Below are 25,740 nucleotides of genomic sequence, written 5' to 3' on the forward strand. Positions count from 1 at the left end.
AGAGTCTGCACTGTTAAGACAACTTGCTACTGATCAGTGATGAAAGTCTGTATAAGTGCACTACAATTGATGTTTCTGTGAAAAATCAGCTTGGAATTGTTTTGCGGGGGCTGAACTCGCCTCGCCTCACCCTCCCTTTTTAAGCATGTAAAATAATCTACGCTGGTTGTGAAACGTTATATGTGAAAGGCCCTCTTCAGAGCCAGTGTTTGGTTTGTCCCTTCTGGGCTACTGTACAAAATTAAGCACTCAACGGGAGGGGGGGCAACTCCCAATGTAGATGTGAAGGGGTCTTTCTAAGTGAATGAAAACACAATAAGTCTTAGTTTCAAGTGATTATACACTAATTAAAACATAATTATGATTTTGATATTCCATTTATGCTAATAGATACCCCTAAATCCCGCAAACTGGACCTTTAATCCTGACATTAAATCACCATTTAAAACCATGGCCAGTAGACGTCTCTTATTTATGCTGCATACCTCAATAAATGGTATGCAGTGTGCACCACAGTCAAATTAGTAATCAGCAGTGACAGCAAGATACACAGCACTTAACACAAATTATCATTGTCAGCACTCATTTCTACCTTTTTCAGAGAGGAGTTGATGATCAGTTCATCCTTCGACTCTTTGGAGGTTCTCCTCGACTCATTTGGACCCGTCAGAGACTGCACCAAAGACAACGGAGGCTGCAGCCGCAACTTCCGCTGCATATCCGACCGAAAGCTGGACTCCTCCGGATGTGTGGTGAGTCCTAATTCTTTTATAAAACTCTGCCTGAATGTTTCCACACATCAGCTACAGGAAAATGACCTTCATCTGCAATTCATTTATAAATTAAATACCAAGTATTACAGTGTTCTAGACAGTCTGAATACATCCTCTCATTATGGATACAATATGAAAGTATGACATTGAGTCACTTGACCAACTGGCAGATCCAAACTTTATGGATTTTTTCTTTTTTACGCCCACTTACATAATCATTTTACTACTGGTTAATGTTCTAATATTTTATGAATATCTTGATATGGTCATCGGTGTTTGAGTCCGTCTACCTGTATAAATATTCATGGTCATGTCTGCAGGCCACAATGACCCACATCAAGGACAAACAGTCTGCACTCTCTCATGTTTCTGAGTAGACGGTTTACCTCTTTTCTCATATTCCTGTTAGAACAACAACATATTCATTACCTCCAGGTGGTGCTTAGGAACCAGGAAATGTAGCAGCCAGGTTTGTTTTCTTCTCCATCTGTTGGGGACTCCAGCAATTCCATTGTTGTTATTTGCAGAATCTTAGCGCCGTCTGCCAGTGTTTTGCTTCTGCTAAATCCCCCCTTCTATTGATAAGATGTCAGGCACCACCCCTCCCTCCCCAGCAATTTAATTTATTTTCAAGTACTTTGATGCACTAGAATAGAGCCTTTTAGGTGGGCTGGCAAGATGCTATTTATGCAATCCAGGCTGCTTATCTCTTGTAATGCATCTCGAGTAGAGGGGTACAGTTTGTGAGGTGTTTTTAATAGGAAAACATTTAATTTATAGATTAGAGTGAAGATGTGTATTCCCAAGCAATTCCAAATGTAGGTGGTACAGTAAACATTTGCACAGTGTAGAAATATTACTTTCGGCGGCAAGAGAGAACTCATGGAGCAGATTTATTGATGACTCCTTCCCTCTTTCATCATCAAATGTTAAAATTCTTACTAATGCTGATATCCGTAAGCTGACAGAATATCCAATGTGATGTGCATCATGTTTATTATCATAGGAATTGGTTGCATGTGTATCTTTCTTCATTTGGTAGTAGTACGTTTTTCCTCGACTTGCAATTTGTTACCCATTCCTGCGATGTTACTGCAAAAACATCACTCCTGAAACAGTGCAGCAAAGTTCTTGTCGTGACAGATGCTGTATTCCAGATGACTTACTTCCCTTAGTACACTAATATATAGTGCTCGTATGTCACGACTCTTACTTGTGTATTACAGGAATTTCAACAGTTTTACACCGCACACTGACGTTTTGTACTGACCAGAAATAACAGCAGCATGTGAATGCATTACCCACCAACAGCTTCTGTTATTTTACCTCCAAATTAATGTTTTTACATCCACTCTGTTTAACACACAATAAACACATTGGTGACTTCTGTCCAGCAGCAGTATGGTGGTACTTACTAATAACTTTTTGTGAGGTGTTCCGCAACCATTGAAGCTTCCTCAGATGCCTTAATTTGACGAGTCTCTACGTCTGTGGACCCGCCCCTTCCTCTACGTAGCCAAGATGGCGACCGTTTAGGGTGAAAAGGTTCCAGGGTTTCAACACATTTATTTTTGACCATTGTGAGTGTATCATTGGAGTAGTATAGTGCGCCGCATATTTCTGTACTTGAAAGTGTGAACACACCTACTCACTCAAAATAGTGAGTATTAGTTTGTACGTGCGCCATTTGGAACACAACAAGAATATAATGCTGCCACCAAAACACTTGTTATATCCTGCTACCCCTGCATTTATATCCCAAAATGCAATGCTAAATTTGCGTTTGCTTGTTTCTTTTGATCAGAGTAAGTGCTTACCAATGCCAATAACTTATTTGATCATGAAATAGCATGCTCATCACTTATCATTAACTTCACATGTAGACAGCATAGTTCATTTTTTTTTACTTGATTCTCTGATTCAATAGTCAGCCAATCCAACAGCCACATGGGCCACAAGTCTGTCACTATTTGTAATTCGTTCTTTGTTGGAATTCATTCTCCTCTCCGTTAATGTGTGATACAAAGTCTTAGTTTAGCATGTGTAGCGTTATGTTAGTTTACTTCGTGGGGATTAAATCTTACTCTCGTTATGAGAAGGGGCACCAGTCCAATATTGGACAAATTATTAATTCAAAATCAATATGAAATCAGTCAACCATAATCTGAATTTATGAATTCTCGTATCGGAACTCAAATTATTTGATATATTCAGAAAGATACCGTGACACAGTTGGGTCTAATTAAAAGGATTTATTGTATAACTTCTCACAAGAAAGGACTACATGACAGAAGTGTTTATATGAATGAGAATGCACAATTACTTCTGATTACTGATGGTGAAGTGAAAGAGGGAATTGTTACCGGGCTAACGGAGAAGGAACTGAACAAATTAAATTTAAGTCTGATGCTAATTTTGAATTTGCCACCCTGAAGAAATGAACCAGCCTACTATGTGACGTCTCGAACACGGGCCGGAAGAGGTCCAGATGGTGGTGCTCAGAGGTCCGGTGGATGGAAGTCGACCACGGGGTTTTCCTCCCGTTCTCAACTTCCCTCCGTCGGTTCGTCTGGCAAAAGCTGGCCTGGAGGTCCCGTGGAGGTCGTCGGTCAGAAAGGCGGAAGACGTCTCTGTAACTCTGAGTAACACTGAGGGCTGGCGTTTAACAAAACTACTGGCAGTGAGGCTCGTCCAAAAGGGTTGAATTGAGTACTTGATCAGAGAAGTTGCTGATCGTACTCTGAGAATTTGATTATTATATGCACTAAAGTTTAACAAAAAGGTAGATATAAAAATGACTAAATCTAACTTAGCGAAGCTCAAAAATAACGGAAACTGAAACGAATCTCAAAGTGAATCTTAGGTGAATTTAAAATCATTTTTAGAGAATGAACCGAATCTTAGTGAATCTTGCAGCGAATCATGAAGAAATTGAACCGGATCTGCATCATCAGCTTGGGTCTCTCTCTTTTAAGGTAAAGAGGATGAACCAGGATCAGGGTGTCAAATTTCACCTTATCGATACCCTGTCTCAGGAGGGGCTAGGGGGTTTCAGGAGGAGGAGGTGTCATAAGGGCCTACGTTTAACACAGTTTGATTCAAACTATGTATAAAATAAGTACCTTATTTCACTTCACCAACGTATTATGAGATATATTATTATCACATATCATATTTGTAACGATAGGGTCATTTTACTTAATTACTCAGATAGAGAGGTGAGAGAGGGTGAGGCAGAGAATTTGGGTTAAACAATGCTCACATCTCTAGACTTCAGGATATAGTTTTTAGTCACACCTAAACAAAAGTTTAGTGTGTAATCAAAAGATTAACATCACACGGTTAGTATAATAATATCATAGCATACAGGACAGCAGTATATGTCATTATAAATTCACAAGTCCATATTTTGTTCTTATAGTTCGTGAGTTTTGGTAACATCTGGCCACCTGAGGGAGGTGTGGATCTTCCGGGATGGTCAATACTGGAGGTCATCTGGCATCTGGAAAGTATCAACTGTGGAGTTGGTCTATTGACCAAAAGGGATTAAGGGGGTATCCTTTGGTTTACAGCTGGCCGGACGTGGTCTCCAAAGTGACAGGTTTTATAGACCTAAAAGGGTGTGGGTACTGTCACTTGTGGCAGAAGTTTGTGTTTTTATGAGGAAAGAGGGTGATAAAGAAGGGCCAAGGGAGTTTAGCAAAAGTTCACATACTCCAGAGATGTGGGGGTGAAGGCAGCATGAAGAATTCCTTTTCATGTCAGGGAGATAATGGGTAAAGAGATGTTGTGCTGGCACTTTGTGAGGGATACTTTACAAAGCGAGTTCACTACACAAGTTAGTGGGCTAACATTTGCTAATTGGCAGTAACCACAAAACACAGCTGCATCTGGTCATTCCTCCATGACTGCCGCACTTCATGGCAATCTACTGATCCAATAGTTTCGAACATAATTATTTTCACTCAGCCCAACCGACAATGCCTTTTCACACCTCGAGCATGGTTAAAAAAGGTAGGGAAGCATGTATTGTATGGAGTCTTCACTGGGATATGCAGCCTCCAGATGAGTCTCTTCTTTACAAATGTGAAGACCCATTTTGTTTTTTGCCATTGACTTGCTGCGAAAATTAATCTTAAACAGCCACAGTACAAAAAAAGCATCCCTAATATCAGCCTTCAGTACTTAGCTCATGCAATTAAGCGTATGAGCTTTTTGAAGGCTTAGTTGTGCTGCTCTTTCAAAAACAGATGTTTAGAAAATCACCTTTTTTTTTCTTCTTCCTGCTGCTCAGGAAGAGTAAATCTCCTGGCCGAGCAATGGGTTCCACCATGGTTGTATTAGTATTGTATTAGGGAGGCTGTGGCTCAGACGGTAGAGTGGGTTGCACACTAATCAGAAGATGGGTGGTTTGATCCCCAGCTCCTCCCGTCCACATGCCTAAGTGTCCTTGAGCGAGACACTGAACCCTAAGTTGCTCCCTAAGTTGCTCCTGATGGTGTAACATCAGTGTGTGAATGTGCTCCTGATGGCAGCACTTTGCATGGTGATCTGTCTCATTAGTGTGTGAATGGGTGAATGGGAAAAAAAAAATATGTTAAAGCGCTTTGAGACTGAAAGGTGATAAAGTGCTATACATGTACAGACCATTTGCCATTTATTACTCATCACGTTACAGTGTTGTCCAGGACACCATGCTGCAGTTATGAATGAGTCTGCCACACATCTCACTTGTGAGCATAAGTTGTTAGAAAATAGATGTTACAGTGTGCGCATAATGTTCGCCATCTAAAATTGCTTTAAACACCGTGAAAGTTGTCCTGAAAGTTGCAACAGCATTGCACTGGAATGTCAGGGAGCAACATATCCATCCAATTTCCATCTACTACCACGAGATGACAGAGCGGATATTTATATAGAAAGCCAGGGCTTTGAAGTTCTCAAAGGGCATTTGATTTTGTTTTCTTTAGTTAAGACATTCATTTTTTCAAGCTCTTCCCTTGTGGGAAAGCACAAGAACAGGTATTTGGCTGTGATGTGCATCTTTTATCCATAATTACCAGATCATTTAAAACAGCTTGTATTTACTGATGTCTAGAAGACTGCTGCTTTATGTTGCAGTGTGTTGCAAATCATTGCCAAAAGCATCAGGACAAAAAAAACAAACTCAAATTACCTCTTGCTGAAATTAGTCCCACATGGTTACAAAGAGAAACAGTGAAAATATTTATTTCCAACGCTTCGAGGTGTCATGAGATGCTCCTTTTGTATTATATTAATTATTTACTGTCATGTTTTATTTTTTATTCCTATGGTACTGCACTATTTTTTAGATGCTCTATGAGAAAAGACCAAAGTGAATGTGTGGAATTACGTTACTTTTCCCCAATGTTTCCCTAATCATTTCCTAATCTCCACTAAGCTCCGATGTGACCACAGATGAAGCAGAAATTCATCCTAAGAATTAATCAATAATTTCAGACTTAAGTCGAGTTGAGAAGGAGCTGGAAATAATTTAAGTCAAGAAGGAAGTAGCGTTTATGGGAGCACCACGAAGGATTTTCATAGGGATCTGAAAGTGTTTCAGAATAAATCTGATGATGCTTCTATTTAATGCATTTTATATGGAAAAAAGGAAGCTTGAAGGTTCAAACAACACCGTACATGTCACTTTTTTTTTTCAATTCCAAGCATGAGATGTTTGTTAACAAACTAATGTGTCTAATGTTACTTTCACTTTTAATCTGAATTCCTCTCAAACGTAGTGAAAAAAATAAATAATATTATTTAATCATTAACAATCTGATTTGAATTATGTTCACAATGTGGAAGCACAACAGGCCATGCTTTGTACTCCAAAGACGATAATTTGTGATATGCTCAATCACTGATCTATCCATCCAATCCGAATTACACAAATGTTGTTCCTTCGCACAAAACAACACGGCAGCAGAGGCACCACAAATGAAAGGAACATTAGTGGAGGATAAAGTTGTGTAGCTTTCAAAATACAAAATGAGGTGTGGTTTGTTCAAACCTCTGCTTTGTTATGAAAAAGTGACACTCTTCACTTGGATTTGTGCATTTCATTTTCTCACAGGCACCCCAGCCTGCCAGGCTTGTGTGAAGTTATGTAAAGTGCACTTGGAAATGTAAAGGCTTTTGGGTTTTGTTTTTCTGTCAACACGATGGGAAAAAGTTAATTAACATATTTGGTAATTGTGTCAGTAAAATGTTTACCGACAGCATTTTGATTTAGCTTCCATCAAATACCCGATGTTGGGAAACAATATGAGCTTCTAGTGACTGCAGCATTCTTTGACGCTTTATGGTTATGTTAGGTGGAGGGAAACACTGATATCATAACTTGATATGCAAAAAGTCTGCAGCAACGATCTTCCCCTAACCTTAAACCGTGCATAGGATATGTACTAAAAGTGTACATACGCACAAAATCTGAAAATGGTGTACGCAAAATAAAGTCTCAGATTTATATAACCAGCGCTCACTTACATGCAATGCTCCCTTTATAAATCCCAATCCACATGTTAATGCCCACACGTAGATCCGCCTCATATCGTGCCTTTCCCACACCCACATTTAACCATAAAGGGTCACTGCAAAGCATCAAATGAATGTTGATGTATTCAAAACTGGCCATGTGTTTCAGTGGTTCTCTGTTAAATTGTGGCAACAATGGAGAGGAAAACCTGGAACTTGAATTTTCCGACAGAAATGGAGGTGTTTGTGGAAGAGTTGAAGGATACGAATCACTTATTTGTTTGGTGACCACAGCAGTGGGGTCACAAACGCTCTGTAGTCCTGACAGCACAGTTGTGTTCACTGCACTTGTACACACAAAATATACCTAAAGCTATACAAACAGAATAGTTTTTTTTTTTTTTTTTTTTTTTTTTTTTTTTTTTTTTAATATATTCAATTCAATTAAATTCAATTGTATTTGTATAGTGCCAAATCACAACACAGGTTATTTAGTGGCACTTAACACATTGAAGTCCTTACAGTAGAACTTTACAATATTATATATATTGGAATAACGCTGTGCTGCACTTCTTCAATGCTCTTTGGTGTTATCTTGGGTTTCTACAACCGATTATGATGATAAACAATTGCCATGATATTGCGGTGAAAAGGCCTCAGTATATTCAGGGTTTATGTCGGGGGAAAGACAAATCAAACTTTCTTGAATCTGCCACTTTCCTTCATCCTGCATTGCTCCATAACTGAGCAGACTCACAAAAGCCACTTCCCGTGAGTTACGGCGAGGCGGGAGGTTGTGTCGGTGCGCATAAAATATTGAGCAAAATCAGATTGAAAGATTGATTGAAATCAGATTTGCTCATATCATTTACAATTAAAAGTTGATTTTGGAATACTAATGGATAAGTAGTACAAGTTGCACTGCTGGTTTGAATGTTGATGACTAACTGGATCTATGTAACATCCAATATGAAGAGAAATGAAACGTGTATAATGGTTTGGATTTGTGCGCCTTGCTGAGCCGGAGGGAGCACGACACAGAGATGCCTATAGCCATGTTTTTTTCATACACTACTTCATACTTCATACTTCATATTCCCCAGAAAATGGGCTGGAAACTTTATTTTGAAGGTTGAAATCACCACGTTACAGAACCAGGCAAAAGTTTGCACACACCGTTTATACCTGAGGCCCCAGCTTACAAATATTTGAAGGAGGCATAAAGAGTCTTTCGTTTACTCTGTTGGATTCATTTTCAGTTTTGCTTGGAAATGCACTGCCATTGATAAGCAGGTGAAGAACACATGCATTTCAAAGGAAGGTTGTTGTCAATCTAAACTTTACTGTTTTAAATACTGTATCTGGGACCTTCAATTAATGAGTTAACCACAATCAAATAGATGTCATTGAAACAAACACACCAAAACCAAAACTGACTATTACTAGTGCCCCATTGTTCGTTGTGTTATGAGCTGCAAGCAGAGTAGTGACCATTCTTTTGGTAAGACAACAAGATATCAATCAAAGCACCTCGTCCTCTTTACCGGTGCCACTGTGAGCCTCCGGGTCTGCTGCTCCATCCCACTGCTGCCCTCTTTGTTTGCTTGTAACACATTCTTTTTCTCTCATTCCAGTGCTTTTTTTTTTTTTTTCATTTTTAGGCTGTTTTTGACTAATATTATAAATGGGCCTAAAACTTTGAGTTTCGTCTATACTGCAATTTACTGAGGAAACTGAAATATGGCCTCATAAAGGGTTTTGGTGAATACTTTTGCTGCATATACAGTAGCAGCTCTCCATCATCCTTGTTCTAAGCTTGGTGATCTCATCCTGCTTCTGAACTGCATTCTTCTGAGCTCTCTTTCATTTGCTGAATCTGCCTGGAAGTCAATGCCGACACTCCTGCCGCTGCCTTAGTAAATCAGATGGTAATTACACACAGATTGCCAGCACAAATTAAATTAAAGAGGCAGCACAAATTTGCCCTGCACTTTTATTTATGTAAATCTAGTCCCAAATGTACACAATTATCAATTATGACGGAGATAAGATGCAGGTGAGTTACAGAAGGGTTTTTATTTAGACTTTTTTTTTTTCCATTGTAAAGTGTCTGCAGCTAAATTTGGAAATATATCCATAGTTGTTTTTGACTGATTTTGATGTTGTATCTGTCTGCTCATTGGAATTCCCGAAGTGATTAGTATTCTGTTTTAATGAGACATCTCATTGTTCTCCTGTTTTTCGAACATCCTCCCATGAACATCATTGCAAAGTGGCAAAGCCACTGATCTCCACCCACACACAGACACACACATCCCACTCCTGTCCGTCACCACACAGCACCGCTCTCAGCTTTCATTGCATATATTACTGTGTGTTTTAGTAATTATCTCGTGACTGTCGAGCTTATAAATGAGCCTCTCATGTGTCTAATCAGAGTGGTAAACTGGCCGGGCCCCAGCACTCTGATTTCACCCTAATCAATTAACACCTTGTCTGAGTTGGCGCTGCCAGTAGCTGTCCTGTCTGCGTTTAATATCTTTTCTTATGTGCGAGTCGGCTGATGCTGGCGATCTGCGCTGACCGACCTGCTCCGTCTCGCTGATTTATTGCACTCCTGGGGAGAAGCAGCACGCGGTGCCTGCGGAAGTGAGAGTGTAATAATGATAGGCTGATTTTGGGATTAATTAGCTTTGTCTTGTCACTTGTCTCCATTGCAAAATGCTGGAAAACAAGGATGCTGTTGACAGAACAGATTGCCACCAAGATGGAATGACGAGAATAACTGGGCACCATCCAAATAGCTCATGTAGTCTGTGTGTGTGTGTGTGTGTGTGTGTGTGTGTGTGTGTGTGTGTGCGTGTGTGTGTGTGTGTGTGTGTGTGTGTGTGTGTGTTTGTAGCTTGAGACATAAACCCACCAAATTATGGGTTATCGGTGATGTTTTAGTGTGTTGTACAGCTTTTCAGTGTGTGTGTGTGTGTGTGTGTCTTGTGTTTTATGTCTACTTAGCAATATGCTTTGGTGAAAAAAGAGTTGTGAACACAAGGTATAAAGACACAAATGAATCAGGCTGTGTTTGTAGTACAAACAGTGTGACTGGGTTATGTCAGGGATGTGAAATCAAATCTTTGATAAAAATAAAAGAATTATATGACAAAAAAAGTTTTGCCGTAAATATGAAAATAAGCCATGGATAACGGAAGGTTTACAAAATGTTTGTTTAAAGAAAATAAAGAAAATCATCTGGTCTAGAGAGTAGAAGAGAATGCAGAAAAAAATGAGCTAAAAATAAACACAGAAAATGTAAAAAAAATAACTAATGAGTATAATACAATGAAAAAAAGGACTGTGATTGCAAATTAGTGGAAAAGAAAAGCAGCAGCAATGGTTCAAGGAGAAGAAACAATATCAAAATTAGAAAACTGTCAATCAACCAGTATTTTTTTTTAAATTATCAATCAAATACAACCACAGACAGTACATGGTCAACATGTTTGTATGATTTAAGTACATACTTAGTCCTCAATCTGATATTGATAATTGTTGTATTGATAACTCCATTTGTGTGGGAGGAGTGTTGAAACTGTTAAAATGACACTTTATTTCATTCAGGAAACCTTTGAGACAAAGTGTTAAATACAGTGGAACGATAAATAGTAGTTTGATTTTAAAAACATCATCCTCAAATCTTGAAAAATGTATAATGTGCAGTAGGAGAGTCAGTAATAGACAGGTTGGAATAGCACAATAGTGACACAGCAAGAAAGTTCAGGGTTTGAACCTCAGCTTGGGCTTGGTTTAAACCTTAACTGGGGTGTGGGCCTTTCTTTCTGGAGTTTGGATGTTCTCCCCATTGCTTCCGTCCAATCCAAAAACATGCATGTTCGATTAATCTGTGATTCTAAATTGCCTGTAGGTGTGAATACGAGCCTGTTTCTGGATGTTTCTGTCTCTGTGTGTTGGCCCTGTGATGGACTGGCGACCTGTCCAGGTTGTACTCCGCCTTCACCCAAAGTCAGTTGGGATAGACTCCAGCCCCCCCTGTTACCCTGTTCAGGATAAAGCCCATGTTTTGGATAATGGATAGATGCATGGAAATAGATAGTGTTGAAATTTAGAGTGATCTCCCTGAAACCACTTATCTCTTGAATCTGGTGACAGTGACAAGAAGATTGCCCTATGTTATGTAAAGCTCAACATACATGGATGTACAAGATATGCTCTTTATCATCTAAAAGGACATTTTATTTGTGTGAAAAACAGAGCCAAAACAAATATATAAAAAACAAACAAACAAAAATGTTTCAGATATTTATGCTAAAGGGATTAATTAATGGAAAGAAAATAAAATGTTGAAGATAATATTTTAGTTTTTGTTAAAACTAAAATATTTTGGTTATTTATTTATGTATTTACTCACAATATGAAATGGGGAATATAATGGTTTACTTGTCGTCTTGGTGAATAGAGAAGACAGTGGCTTTAGCCTAAACCTTTTTTGCATGTCCTTTAGTATCCCACAGATTAAATACAAGCTGAATGCTCATGAGGATGATGAGAGAGGAGTTGTGTGAACAAATTAGAAACAAGCAGATTAATCAGGCAGTGTTTTTCTATCTATACTGTGTGGCTACAAAGTAGGAGGATCCCCAGCCTTGCATGTAATCCATCAGATAGATTTGCTTGTTCCAAGTTGCAATAAATAGTGTTGTTTTCCCTTGATGGGTTATATAGGATAGGCGAGTCTCCTTAGAGGAGTTTCCAATGCACTGAAAGTGTGTGTAGGCGTGTGCTGTATTTTTGCCCTGAGGATTACATAGTGAAGAAAAGTACTGTGCCATTGTTTTCTATTGTTTTCATTTCTAAAGGTCAAAAAAAAAAATCAAAGCAGGTGTTTTGGTTTCGACAGCTGAAGAAAAACATTTCAACTTACTTGGGAAAGGTGGATGTAACTATATCATCATACGGTATTTGAGAATGGTTCCGTTTATTTCTTAGACCTGGTTTGGATACAATTAGTCAAATAAACATTTACTTTAGGAAAACACTACCAATATTTAGCAAGCCTTCACAATTCCCTGAATAAAGAACGTATACATTTATTTTGTTTGTGACAGCTTTTGTGTATTTGTTTAACATGTATACTAACGCCACAGCTCATCTCCTTACCAAATCCAATCCAATATTATTTAAATCTAGTCATCCACATCTCTTTACATCAGGTGATATTTAGTTTGTTTAGTCAGCTAATTAAACTCAACCATTACATATACTTAGTGTTTGTTCCTAGATTATTAATTATCATTGAAAAAAAATAGCATAACACGCTCAGAATGGCAAAGTGAAGCATAACGCATACTTGGGTTGTGGGTACAGAGGGGACTTTGAGCTGATGAAGGAGCAGTTTATTTTGCTTATTCAACAGATCTTTGATAAATTGCTGGTCCCGTCTCCCTTATTCACTGAACTTGTTGCACATATAGATAACAAGCATTGTCATTTTTGAAACTATTTAATTCTCTCCAAACTCATTATCCTTATGAGGAGCTCAGCCCCACTCTCAGCTAAACAGGCAGTGACATAGAGAGCAAATGAAAGACTTCCAGTAGTTACCATTCAGAACCGAGTTTTAAGTGGCATAATCTGCAGCCATCATCTGCAATATACAATGTTATTATCAGGTAAAGCTTCATTATTAGAACAATAACAATACTTTAGTTATCTTACCTATTGCCCAATAATCTATTGGGGACTGATGAATTGCACATATGTTTCCATAAATAATATAGCTGCACAATATGTATGTTGACTACTCACTACATACCATTAAACATTTAAAAGTAATTGTAACATCTGTGGGCTTTCCATGTAGTGAAGGAATAACAACCTGCTGTATGATAAACAATGGGCAATCACACTGAAATACCACATTGTACAAGGTTTTGGTGCACATGTTATGACAAGTTAATGAGTCAACAGATGAAACACAGATCAGTTGAATCCAGAAACAGCCAGCACATGGGGCTTCTGCAGCAAAACAACCAACTGTAATGTCTTTATAAAGTCCTTCTATCTCAATAAATGTTGGTACAGTTGTCCACTTAAACCCACCAATTGCAACCTATAGTGCCACACAAATCAACAGACAACCCGGAACAATAACAAAGCACCACAAAAGGGGTCAACATGTGACAAAGAAGATGACTTTGTTAGGCCTGTACACAAAACCTAAAACAATGAGAGACTGAGAGATGGAGATATAACGCATTGGTTAGCCAAATGCTGTGACTTCCTTTATCTGCTTCAAAGTCAAATCCCTCATTTCAAATTAAAAGCACTCTCACATTATGTACATTGTCCAGCCATACACTTGGCTTTGACCTTACCTTGTTTTCTACCTCCAATGACAGGTCAAACAAGATCACACCATCCATCATCTGAGCCCACATAGACACTCAGCATGATGCTGATCCAATCACCCAATCCGAAATACACACTTTATACAGAATACGCTGCCTGCACTTACACCCAGTACCTCACTGACCAGCCAGGCACTTTTCAATAATAATTCTGACCAGCAGCATACTATACGCTGCTGGCTAAAGCGCTTCTTCTCTTCACTTTGTATTGGCGTAGTTTCCCTGAGGCAGCAAAAAACAATCTTGACTGGGATCACACTGTGGGACACTAAGCAGTGTTGAGAGGAGTCAATACCTGGCAGAGATATAGTTAGACCTCAGCCCTGAAGAGGAATAAGAGCACATTAGATTGTCACTTCTGATCTTTTTTTCTCCTTGGGTCATTGGATTTATGTGCGGTTGTGTGTTTAATCTTAGCAGGTTGATAAAAGCACCTGTTCAAGAGCTCACACTGGGTTGTAAAATGTATTATTATTTTTTTTCCAATTCTGAAAACATGAAGTTGTTTCCATTTTAAGTAAGAACATTTAAGTAAAATGGGAAGAAGAAACACATTTGTATATGCCATCAAGATGAATTAAATGGCTGTAGGACAACTGAGCTGTGAAGGTATTGATATAAATCTTGCTTCTTCAGTCTAAAAGCATGATTCATGGTACATGACAGAAGTAAACGGTCCGCTACAGTCTAACCAACTCTCTATTTGCATTTTTCTTCTGTTTGGTATACACTCCTAAACACACTGAACATGACACTTATCAATGCAGACTGTAATTCCTGCATACCCCATCCTCAGTTTCATTTACTTCAGACAATATGTAGGTGTCCCTTAGTATTAGAAAAATATATCTACAAAACACTTTTTTTTTTTTTTTTAACGCCGTCTGGAGGGCATAGGTGCCCAAATTATTTCATATTAAGGGCCTAAATTGAATCTGGAGCCCTGGGTCAAAATACACATTTATATTATATGAAATAAAATTCCATTAAAATGTAATATATTTTACAGAAATGTAACATCCAAAATATAAAAAGAAAATCACAAAAACTTATAATACTACTCTTTACTCTGCACAATAGTAATTTTATTATTTTGCAGAAATGATGATCAAAAACAACCATCTTGCCAATTTGTAAATACCAATTTGTGATTGTGCCATTTCCTCCATCTCTAATATTGAGAAGACAGACTAACAGCAATCTGCAACCTATATTTGACTTTGTCACCTCTGATAATCCCATTGAAAAATCTGGTTCAATACAGACCAAAGGATGTCTGAAAACAGCAGAAAGAAGCAACACCATCTCATTAGTTCGGGAAACTTCAAACTGAAAGTCAGACTTTCAGCAGACACTTTCAACACAGTATAAATAATGCACGTCTATTTAAATGTAATATGTACTGTATGTGGCTTTCTTTTGTTAGGAATTGTACTCATAGTAACAAGGGTGATTTTAAGTTGGCAAAGAACGTTTTTTAGCACTACTTTACCAAGTGAAAACCTTCTTTTAAATTAAAGAGCTCCCACATACTTCAAGTCCATAAAGTTTAGTAAATAAATAACACCACTTGAAATAGCAGTAAGATCATTAAAGTTCAAATTAAATGTGTCAGTTTTATTATTTATGGCAGTGCACCACCAGTTCCAGCAGTCAGTATGTAAAAAACACAACAAGTCAGAAAACATTATTTTTCTCTTTAAGGAAGCTCCTCTGTCGCTGTGTGTATATTTGATCTGCCTCTTCCTCCATATTGGGCTTTTCGCACTTTGCTGTGAAGGAGGTGAGTGAGGGTTTCTTAATGTCCAAATTTTACTGCACTAAACTTGCTCACCATAACATCGGCGGGAGAGTGGAATGAGGACCCGAGTGCTCTAGGATAAGCTGACCTTTGACACACACCGCTTATCTAATCACACACTGTGAAAAACTCTCTCCAGACAACTTTCTCCATTAAAAAAAAACATGAAAGGAAAGTGGAAATGTTGGAATAATGTTTCAGGCTACAGAATGGGATTTCTTTAACAGACCCCTTCAGACTAGATACGTTTCCCTGTGAAAACTCTTGTGGGCTTTTTTTTTACTCTGTAGTGGAAAAAAAAACAAAAAAAAAAAAACATTTTTAAGTTTCTGGCAAATATATCAAACCAGTTCTCTATTTGATGTATCAGCCAATGTTCCTTTTAATTCTATACATAGACCTATAACAGGCTGTTTCACTATGACATTAAAGGTATACACGATCTCATTATACGTGTGTCCTGAGAGAAATACTGTACTCAGCCATACAGCAAAGTAACAGCTTTTTGAAAATGCATCAATCATCCTATAATAAGCAGGTAACTGTAAAAACAAACAGGTAAAGCATTTTAGGTGAAAGCAGTGACTTTTTTCAGTTTTGATACCATGAAAAAATATCCATGATCAAAACTACCAGCCTTGCAGAATAACTTATTGACCGTATTTGTAATTCGTAATGTAAACATTTGCATTTATCCGCCTTAATGTAGTTCTTGATTCATTAACAAGTCCTCCAAACTAATGTATGTGTCTTCCGTTTTTAGCTAACTAACGAGTCTTTTAAAATCATTTCAATTAACGGTTGCTAAAATGATAAATGTGTGGAAAAGGGGAACATTTGGTCACATGTATGAACGCTACTTGGAAATACTGCAGCTGGTTAAAATAAACCAATGTTCCCAGACTACATCTGACATGTTCTGTAACGTTCCCAAATCTACCATCAGACAAGGATGCTCATGTTAACCAGTCATTGGCCGCTGAGATGGTGAGCAAGGTTTTAATTTCTCCGTTATACTCAACTTTTGGTCAGTGGCATCCAGAAAAGACAGTGTACCCTCACCCTCAAAGCTTGGAGATAATTGAAGGCCTCAGTATTGTTCAGGTGATGTGCCTGGTAATTGTTCAGTTGCATTAATGTGTTAAGGTAGGAAGGATAAGTCTCTGTTACACATGCTCTTCTATTTGTATGCTTCAAAGACACCCGGTCTTAAAATGTGCACTGTACCGACCATTTGAATGACTCGGCATATTGAAACTACAAACACATGAAAATCCAGCTAAATATTTGGAGAGAGGGATTGGGGAAGCACAAGGAGGACATTTAGATGGCAGACTTTTTTTTTTTTTTTTTTTTTTTACAAAGCCTTCAAGCGTGGTCAGTCAGAACACATTTTTTTCTAGGATAAACTGAGATCACTGTAAACATACATAAACCTTAATGATGCCACACTACTTCGCCTTTGCTTGTCATTTTTCCCATATCAGCAAGAGGTCTTTATCAGGTCAGCATGAACAAAGGCCCCTTTAGGCATAAGAACAAACAACCTCTGCTGTCATTTTGTGCTGAGGACAGCCTCTAAATGAAACGAAGCAACAACATAGAAGCCTCACAGGCACATACTGGGGGACATGCTGTAATAAGGGCCTACTATACAGTCAGAACTCCTACAGCTACTTTTAATGTGACTTTTTCATTGCCTGTGTATTAAGTGTCTGACATGCCATATATAGAGACAGAGACAAGAGTAATATACTAGGCCTTGCACAGTGAAGCTACTGTTAGAATATACAGTGTTACAATTATATAAGGCTGCTCATACTTTTAAATTGCCTCTTAACTGTAAACAGCCCTGAGGCATTCTGTTTGTGTACAGTAGATATAAAAGCAGAGACTAAATCCAGACTTGATATCAACAGCACATATTGAATCTGAGTCTAAATGTTCCAATAGGAAATGAATTGTTTTGAAAATGTCAGCTCCTCAATTCATTTCCACTGCAAACTCATCATCAATATCTTTACATAATACAAATTATTTACAACAGGGTACAACAATACAGTCATCCACAAAAGTGGACTAAACCATGTTTATTAAAGGATTAAAAATACCTTTTATAACTTATTTTAATAATCATTATGCGTTTCCTTCCTGTTTCAGTCCACGATCATCGTACTTCTGCACCAATCTGCCCATCAGACAAATTTGAAAAGTGCATAGCTTACCAAACTCCTCTCACAGGGATTTGTTGCTGTTTGGCAGGAGCACACTGCTGATTCCCTTAAGCCTCAAAAGCACTGCAGGAATTTATCTCCATTAAGAAACAGGATTAAAAGGCATGGTGGTTCAAGTTTTTTTTTTTTTTTTTCCGGAGCAGGCTTTGTAGTGCTAGCTTCTTCTACAACAGTGGAGGCAGCACTCTCCCTCACTGTCTGCTTATTAAATGATCTGAGATAAATGGTGATTACTGTGCCTTCAAAGAGCCTTCTGTTAGTGTCAGTGGATGGTCATTATCCAGTGACCTGTGCGTCATTTGGTGAAGAAATGTGCCCTTTTCTGTTGCTGGCAGATACATAAATGTCACACAATAACTGAACATGTTGTCAATAGTTAAGTTGTTGCGCTTTTCTCAAAATATTCTAAAAAGGTTAAGTGTGACATACTGATCAATGCAGCCACTGATCTTCATTAAAACGTCATTATTTTTGTTCATCTAGATATGTGTTAATTGAAATAACCTGCTTCGCTTCCTGAGGCCACATTTTCTAACCTCTGCACGGATTGAAAACTGTAACATTAACCAGACGGAGAGTGCATGTTTAAGTCACCTCTTTTGCCGTCTTCTGTTTGACAACATTGTCAGTTGTTCAAAGGCCTTAACACGAACATCTGAGTTGAGATTTGTGGTTGAAATTCCACAATTGAGCCATATGGACGTCCCTGTTGATGTTAGACTTTGCAGCTGTCTGAAAGCAGTTCTTTACAGCGAATCCTAAAAGCCTTTTGAATTATGCTCCATAACACTCGACCTGCAGCGAGCAGTGAGCTTTCCAGTTTGAAAAGCGCTGACGGGTACCCCAGTTGAACCCTATGGGTCGCGCCCTTTGTGTAGCGCCCTTTGTGTAGCGCCCTTTGTGTAGCTTTATTTATGTCTTATCTAAGGATGAGTCGACTTTTGAGAGCTTTGAACTCCTAAATATATAGAATGGTGTGAAATGGAAGAGAGATTTTAAAGTCCATCTTTTTTATTAACCTGGAGGGTTTTAGTCATCGTGTCCACAGCGAGCTTCTCAACCTTTTCAAATGTCGTAAAATGTTGTTAGACATTCAATTCCTAGTGAGACCTAATTATCCTTTGCTCAGAAATGTCATATCATTGTCGATCACACCGCAACTGAATAAACACAGACATCACCTTCTTATGTGTGAATAAACCACGTAGAAAGACAATATTAAAAAGGCCACTGACTCATTCCAAACAAAACAACCAAGATAAGTTATTAATCAGATAAAAGTTTGCAGGATTCTGGGATTGTTCACTTGGGGATGGGTTTTATCCAGAGGATTATCAATGATTTACCCAGGATTATGGACCAGATTTGTGGAAATCTCAAGTGATAAGAATTCACAGACAAAGAGTCCGGCAGGCGCATATTCTTAACTATTATTATCCTACGCATAGCTGGACAATAGCCCAGAGTTCTTGCTATTCTGGTATGTCAAAAGCCTGTTATGGCAGTCAATAACCAGAGCTATCTGTGGCTGGCAAGCTGCAGTGCAGCGACTCATCGATACAAATTCCTTTCAGCCTGCACCACCTATCCACACATCCATTGACTGCAGTGAGTTCCAGTGATTTAAAGATTCTGTGCCACAGATGTGTCCAGGGATTCAATGTCTCATGTGCTCTTTGTAATAAATCATTTGTCACAATGGCCCCTCGCAGGGTGACAAAATCAATACCAGTTTATCCACGGAGCAAGAGAAGGGGCCACTCATTCAGCTCTAAAGGCACTGCTTTTTATATATATATATACAGTGAATACATGTCAGTCACATTCATCTGGGTTTAAAACAGGAACATTAATTATTCAACAAATTACAATAATTGGAGCTGTAGAAATAGTGTGTTACAGTGACAGTGGTATGTATTTGAATTATGTATTTTCCTTTTAATACAGAAATACTTTAATACACTTTTTTTTGAATAGTTATACTAACTGTAACAAAATGAGAATTCACAACCCACCAAACCAGTGTGTGTTCATGTCCAACTACTGCAAAGTAATTTGGCTCTATGTGCAAACTGTTTGTCACAGTCAGGTGAGCTGGAGGCTGCCAAACCTCTCAGCAATCAATAAGAGGTATATTGTATTCACATTTCTTCAAACCACACAAAGTCTAATTTACATTGGACGAGTCATGCAGGTCTATTCCCGTTATCAACCCAGCTAACAGTCATGGTGACACCTACCGCGTCTACTTCCTGCTCTGTACCCCATTTCTCCACTGGATGACTTCTGTGTGCCCCCACCATTTCCAGTCACCTGATCTCCACACCCACCTGCACACCTGCTCCTCTTTTTGTCATTTACTCCCTGACTATGTACATCAGCATTCTAGCCATAACCTCTTCCTGTCACTCCTGCCTGGGCACTGGGATTTTTTTGCTGCCCGGAAGCCTTCAGCTTCTCGAGATGTTACGAGAAATCATCATAATTTAGCTTGTTTAGTTCTTGGCAAGAACTTCTGCCTCGCTACAAAAACACTTACTATCTGTAGATTTCAAACAACAAATATAACTTCCAACACAATTTTTTATTTTTATTTTTAGGTAGCATTGGTCATTTACCAACGTGCTATTGCACTCTTCTCACACTGAGGCAGTTTTGGTGCCAGACATAAGTCACATGGTGTTCAATTGAGATTTGTTAAATTCTAATAAATTAAGCCGAGGTCTAAGCCCTTTAGGATGCAACAACTGGAAACAATCCACAACTGAGCGTGGCCAAGTATTCATGAAGTGAATATGGGTCTGGTAATACCAGTCTGCATCCAGCCAGCAGATGGGGAGGAATTTATATTGCTGCTTACACCAGGTCAATCACCAGCTGCTGAGGAGGAATGTCTTCATTTGAAAGAAAAAAATAAATCCGGATACTGTCAAACTTCAAAATAGAGACCGTGACTTCTTTACTATTGCAATGATACAAGACATGCACGTAAAGAAATGGATAATTTTTACAGACCTGTGAGTGTTTCAGCCAGGCTCCGTCAGCAGAGTAATGGTTACTTTACATTTCTGCTCTATGAAATAGTGTCCCATCAGGCAACTAATGTGACTCATAAAGAAACATGTCTCAGAGTGATGACCAACTGTATACAGAATGTGAGAACAACAACAGTAAAGAGAACAAAAGTCCATCAGTGTTTCTACAGACTGAACGGGAATTTTCACACAGTAAAATAAAAAAGTAAAAGAACAAAGACATAGTGATCTGCCAGAGCCAGCAGCAGATCACACTGAAACAGGAAACACATGCTTCACTTTGAGTAGAAAAAAATTAAGCAAGTAGTTGTTTGATGGATACATGATGTGACCGTACATTAAAAATGATGTGTCATGTTGTAGAAGCCACACGATGGGGTGGTATAAGTCAATTGGAGGACAAACAGTTGATAAATGAGCCAATTATTTTAAAGCATGAAAGAAGGAGATATACATTAATCAAATGCAAGTCTTACTTTTGTGCTTATTGTACATGACTAACCAGCTCTAATTCATTTTAAAGCATGTTGAAGTTTTTTCTTGCTAAGACCGATAAAAGTTCAGTTCTAAAATGCAATTGGAAGACAACTTGTTTTTATGTTTTAATTGCATACACCATGGGCCTGATTTACTAAGAACTCAAATAAATGGTACTAAGTTGCGTGTTCCTTCCAAAAGTTTCCACATTCTTTTTTCACCTGTTTTGCGGATGATTTACTGAGTAATTGCATCATTGAAATCGGGTGCAAATCGCTGTATTTAAATGAGGGGTTTGCGAGTGTTAAAGTGATTCCACCAATGGAAAACAGAGCAAAAGGAAAAAGGAAATGTGATCCCATTGAAATTAAGAAATATAAATATAACAAGAACAAAACACTATATAAGAGATTATCAGCAAGAAAGTCAATACTGTGGAAAAAACAAAAAGGCGAGAAAAAAAAGGCTTCATAATAAAACGTTGGCAAATAAAACAGGAAGGACGGTGGTTGAGATCCTCCAACGAACACTGATCAGCAGGTCCAGATCTTTCTGTGATGAGCAGGTGACTTGCTTTCATTCAGTGCCTCGCGAGTGCTCGTGAACCTTATGAAGCTACCTGTGAATTCTGCAGGACACATTCAGGACCTGTGAGAACACACCTGAATAACGGGACTGGTGGGATATCCAAGCAGAGACACGCTGGAACGACCCAGAGGCAGGGCGATGCTGAGTCGGAAGAAGTTTTGACGTTGCTAGTATTTCATGGCTCCTCCGTGTTGTTGGTTTTAAATCATCATTCAGTTCATTCAATAACTCAGAAATGTCTTCGCTGGATAAACGACATGTTTGAATAATGTATGCCTCTGACATCAAAAATGTTTCCACGGGTGTAAAACCACGTTCTCTACATATTCTTTAGTTTCTCTGCGTCTCCTTCTCACCAATAAGAGCAGCCGTCTCTCCAGATGTGCGCATCTGATTAACACGTTCCTTTCAGTCGTACTAAAATAAACACTCAATCACTTCTCCTGTTTCTACTTTCAGGTTTAGTAAATATCGTTGCGGGTGCTAAATTGTTCTATTTGCATGTTTCCCTCCCAGTATTTTGCACCTTCAGGTAGAAACACCCACTATTACATATGCATGCAGGCAAACACGCAAAATGGACGAGTGTTAAAATGCACATTTGAAAGACACAATCCTCACTGCACGTCGTTAGTAAATCTGCTTGGACATTTTTTTTACGGGTGGTGTGGCAATTGCAGGTGATTTTACACGTGCAAATGTTTAGTAAATCAGGCCCTAAATGTTGACGGAGAGAAATTCCAACGACCTCCACACGAGTGTAAAGTAGACGGGAATCCTCATCAGGTATGAGAGCTTCTTTGCCAAATGAGCAAGCCAGACCCTGGAAAGACTACAGTGGGACTACATAATATAATAAGCTGATGCTGACTCTTCTGGGTTGAGAGGAAACCAACTGCCTAGTCGCTGTTGTGGAGGCAGCAGTGCCTTATTAAAATGCACTCCACCAAAGTTTCCTTTGAAGTAATAGCTGACAGAAGACATAATGTGAATTTGGCTTGACAGTCTCTGAAAAAATGGCTTTGGAAATACTGAATGGGGCTGTAGAGGGAGGGAGCCGGGGTGATGTCAGGTCTCAGCTTTTTTGTGAATTTACCCCAGTGTGGAGTGCATTTCAATTAATTTCTTGAAGTTTATCCTCTAAACTAAAGGGTTTCATTTCACTCATCAAATATGAAGACAGTCCTCTCGACTGAATGGAAATTGAAATTTAAACCTGCAGTATTGCCTCATTTCCTTCACCAGAACAAGAATATTTTAAAAGAGTTTCATTACAGATGACACTGGTTGTCTGCCATTTCATCTCTGTTCTTGTTATTCAATGTGTCACTGTTAATAATCCGGTAGAAGCGCTATGCAAAGGTTTTTCTTTATGATATATACAAGATCAAACTTTAAAACTCCCTTTGTGAAAGTGGGGTATTGATTATGCAGTCAGGACTTTACTTTGTGTTGCTGAGTGTTGGACAACTTGAGCCAGGAACCGATTCACTATTCTTTCATTAAAACACAACAACTTCACCGTGCTTAAACTGCTGTTTAAATGATACTTATTATTTTCTGCTACTAATTTGTCCATTTTTGTTTATTAGACTGTGTTATTATCCAGAATAGTGACACAGGTCTTGGAATGGCAGTGGGGAGGTTGATGCACCACTTAAGTCAAGACTGTTTTATCTCCAGATGGAGCACCATGCCACAACATTTATGTTCCAATGGATGAATCTGACATCCATTCTGTTTAGCCATTTTGTATCTTTAGTTCTATAATTAGTTTTACATTTCTGTTTACTTGAATATCTAAAAAACTTTTGCACAATTGTAATAAAATTTGGTTGCAGGTATTGATGGCCCTCAGAGGGTGAATTCTAAAAACTCAGACATCGTGATTTATTTAATGATACTGGCATGTCAGTGATTTTACTTTTCTTACAGAAAATGTGAGAATACATTATATTGGAGGTTTTTAGAACTTGTTCAGCCCGCTTCATTGTGTGCTTTTTTTTTTTTTTTTTTTTAATTTAATTTTAGTTATTAGAAACATAAAAGTCAAAATTGCACCTTTAAAAATTGGTTGTATATATGATTGCTGGAGGAGAGGTACATGTGAAGATGGTCTGAGGCTTAATTTTAGAAAATGAGAAATAACCCACTGGGTCATTTTGTGGAATTAAACATTTTGTTTGAAATGTATCTTTCAAAACTGAGAAAGTTAATAACAAAAATCTGAAAAGCTCCTTTGGCTACTATTACTGCAAAAACTCTAGCGTTCTCTTCAGATCACATTATCTGTGAACATATTTTCATTTCTTTCAATAGTACAGTAAACACCCATAAAAACCTTTGATGTCGGTTTGTTCCTTCACACAGAATGATCTAAAAAGACTACAGTGCCCTATAACACGCTGTTGTTAAATATCCCAATACAAGTCTAGCTTCCCCTGATTAGATTGCATACTGATGCAAAGTAGGGCACAAACATGTGTTTTTTTGTTATAGTAAAAAGCACAATTCAACAGTCACAGTTTTTTAAACCCCAATTAGCTACATTAGATAAGGAAGCATCAACTTATTGATTGACTAATTATTTCACTAATTAGAGGCAAACTTTTCCTTGCAGATAATTAGTGATTTACCTCTTGCGTACTTTGTTTCACCGGTGCCCATTGCCCCCTTTTGTTGCAGCCTTACTCTTATTTAAGCTGTTAATATGATAATTTTTCCTGAAATATGTTGCCACACTTGGCTCAGTGCTCACACAGGCTGCACTAATGGGAGCAGAAATCTGACTGTTTGCATTCTGTGGCACAGATGTGATGGGGTCTGTTTACCTGCCCCATCTGGGATTAGTGTTAATGTGGCAGCTTCTCACCATTTAAGCAGCTCGAAGAAAGTGTTCCTAAAATTAAAAATGTGTAATTGCTAACATCAGTCATTTAAAAAACACTCGTTCCCCCCCACAGTGCCCTCCGGGGTTGAGTCCTATGAAGGATGGGACCGGGTGCTACGACCACCACATCGGCATCGACTGCTCTGACGGTTTCAATGGAGGATGTGAGCAGCTGTGTCTCCAGCAGCTGGCCCCTCTAGAGGATGACCCGACGCTCTACAACATCCAGATGTTCTGTGGGTAAGAAAGATTCAAATTAGTGCCTTAAATTGTTAATTATTTTAATTATTACATCACAACTCTGCCACTTGGATTCCTGTCATCATTTACATGGCATGTGGTCAGATAAGGAAAGCCAAGGCTGTATCAATCTCTGTATTATTATACAGACTTACTACTTATGACTAACCACTGGATTTTGCAAACAATGTTTTACAAACCATTTGAAGTGATATGTTTTGAAGTCAGAGCAAAATATTTCCATGAATGCAACCATTAACATGGAAGTTGGACCAGCGATCTGTTTCATAACAAATATGATTTGTCAGTTTGTGATGAGAGTAACCATTGTGTTATCATCTTTAAAATCAAATTGATTATAGTTGTCACTCACAGTGCTAAGATCATCACATTGGGATGCATGTAAAAGACAGAAAGCAATCATGCATCTACCCAACATACAGTACATGGCATAACAGGTATGAACATAAACATAGATTTAGCAAACCCTAAGAGTGTTAAAAAAAACACCAAAACTGAAAACACTTCACTTAAGGGTGAATTAATGATCAAGTATTCATGCATGAATGCTGGCATTACTTAAGCATTACTTCATGCATTAATACCTCATTAAATCATCAGGAAGTCAAATTAGTTCAAAGTTTTTCAGTCATTATCTCATGCTTGAAAAACACATTAATCAAAGCATGAACTAAGGTGACTACATCATCAATGATTATGATTTATTAATCACGATCATGATGATTTCTTTGCAAAAAAAAAATTGGATCACTGAATTC

The 25,740-nt window shown here is 38.3% G+C and overlaps 1 protein-coding gene across 5 annotated transcripts in view; it reads left to right on the plus strand.

Moving 5' to 3' along the window:
- Positions 1-25,740, plus strand: part of astn1 (astrotactin 1) — a 397,274-nt gene that overhangs the window by 152,067 nt on the left and 219,467 nt on the right. For all 5 annotated transcript variants that reach the window (XM_069164339.1, XM_069164341.1, XM_069164342.1 and 2 more), the window contains 2 exons: positions 602-752; positions 24,795-24,961. In XM_069164339.1, the coding sequence (XP_069020440.1) occupies positions 602-752; positions 24,795-24,961 (318 nt within the window). The remainder of the gene's footprint in view (positions 1-601; positions 753-24,794; positions 24,962-25,740) is intronic.

Source organism: Embiotoca jacksoni, unplaced genomic scaffold (assembly GCF_022577435.1).
Source record: "Embiotoca jacksoni isolate LCO1_2020_lvr unplaced genomic scaffold, fEmbJac1.0.p SCAF_31, whole genome shotgun sequence".
NCBI classification, from domain to species: domain Eukaryota; kingdom Metazoa; phylum Chordata; class Actinopteri; family Embiotocidae; genus Embiotoca; species Embiotoca jacksoni.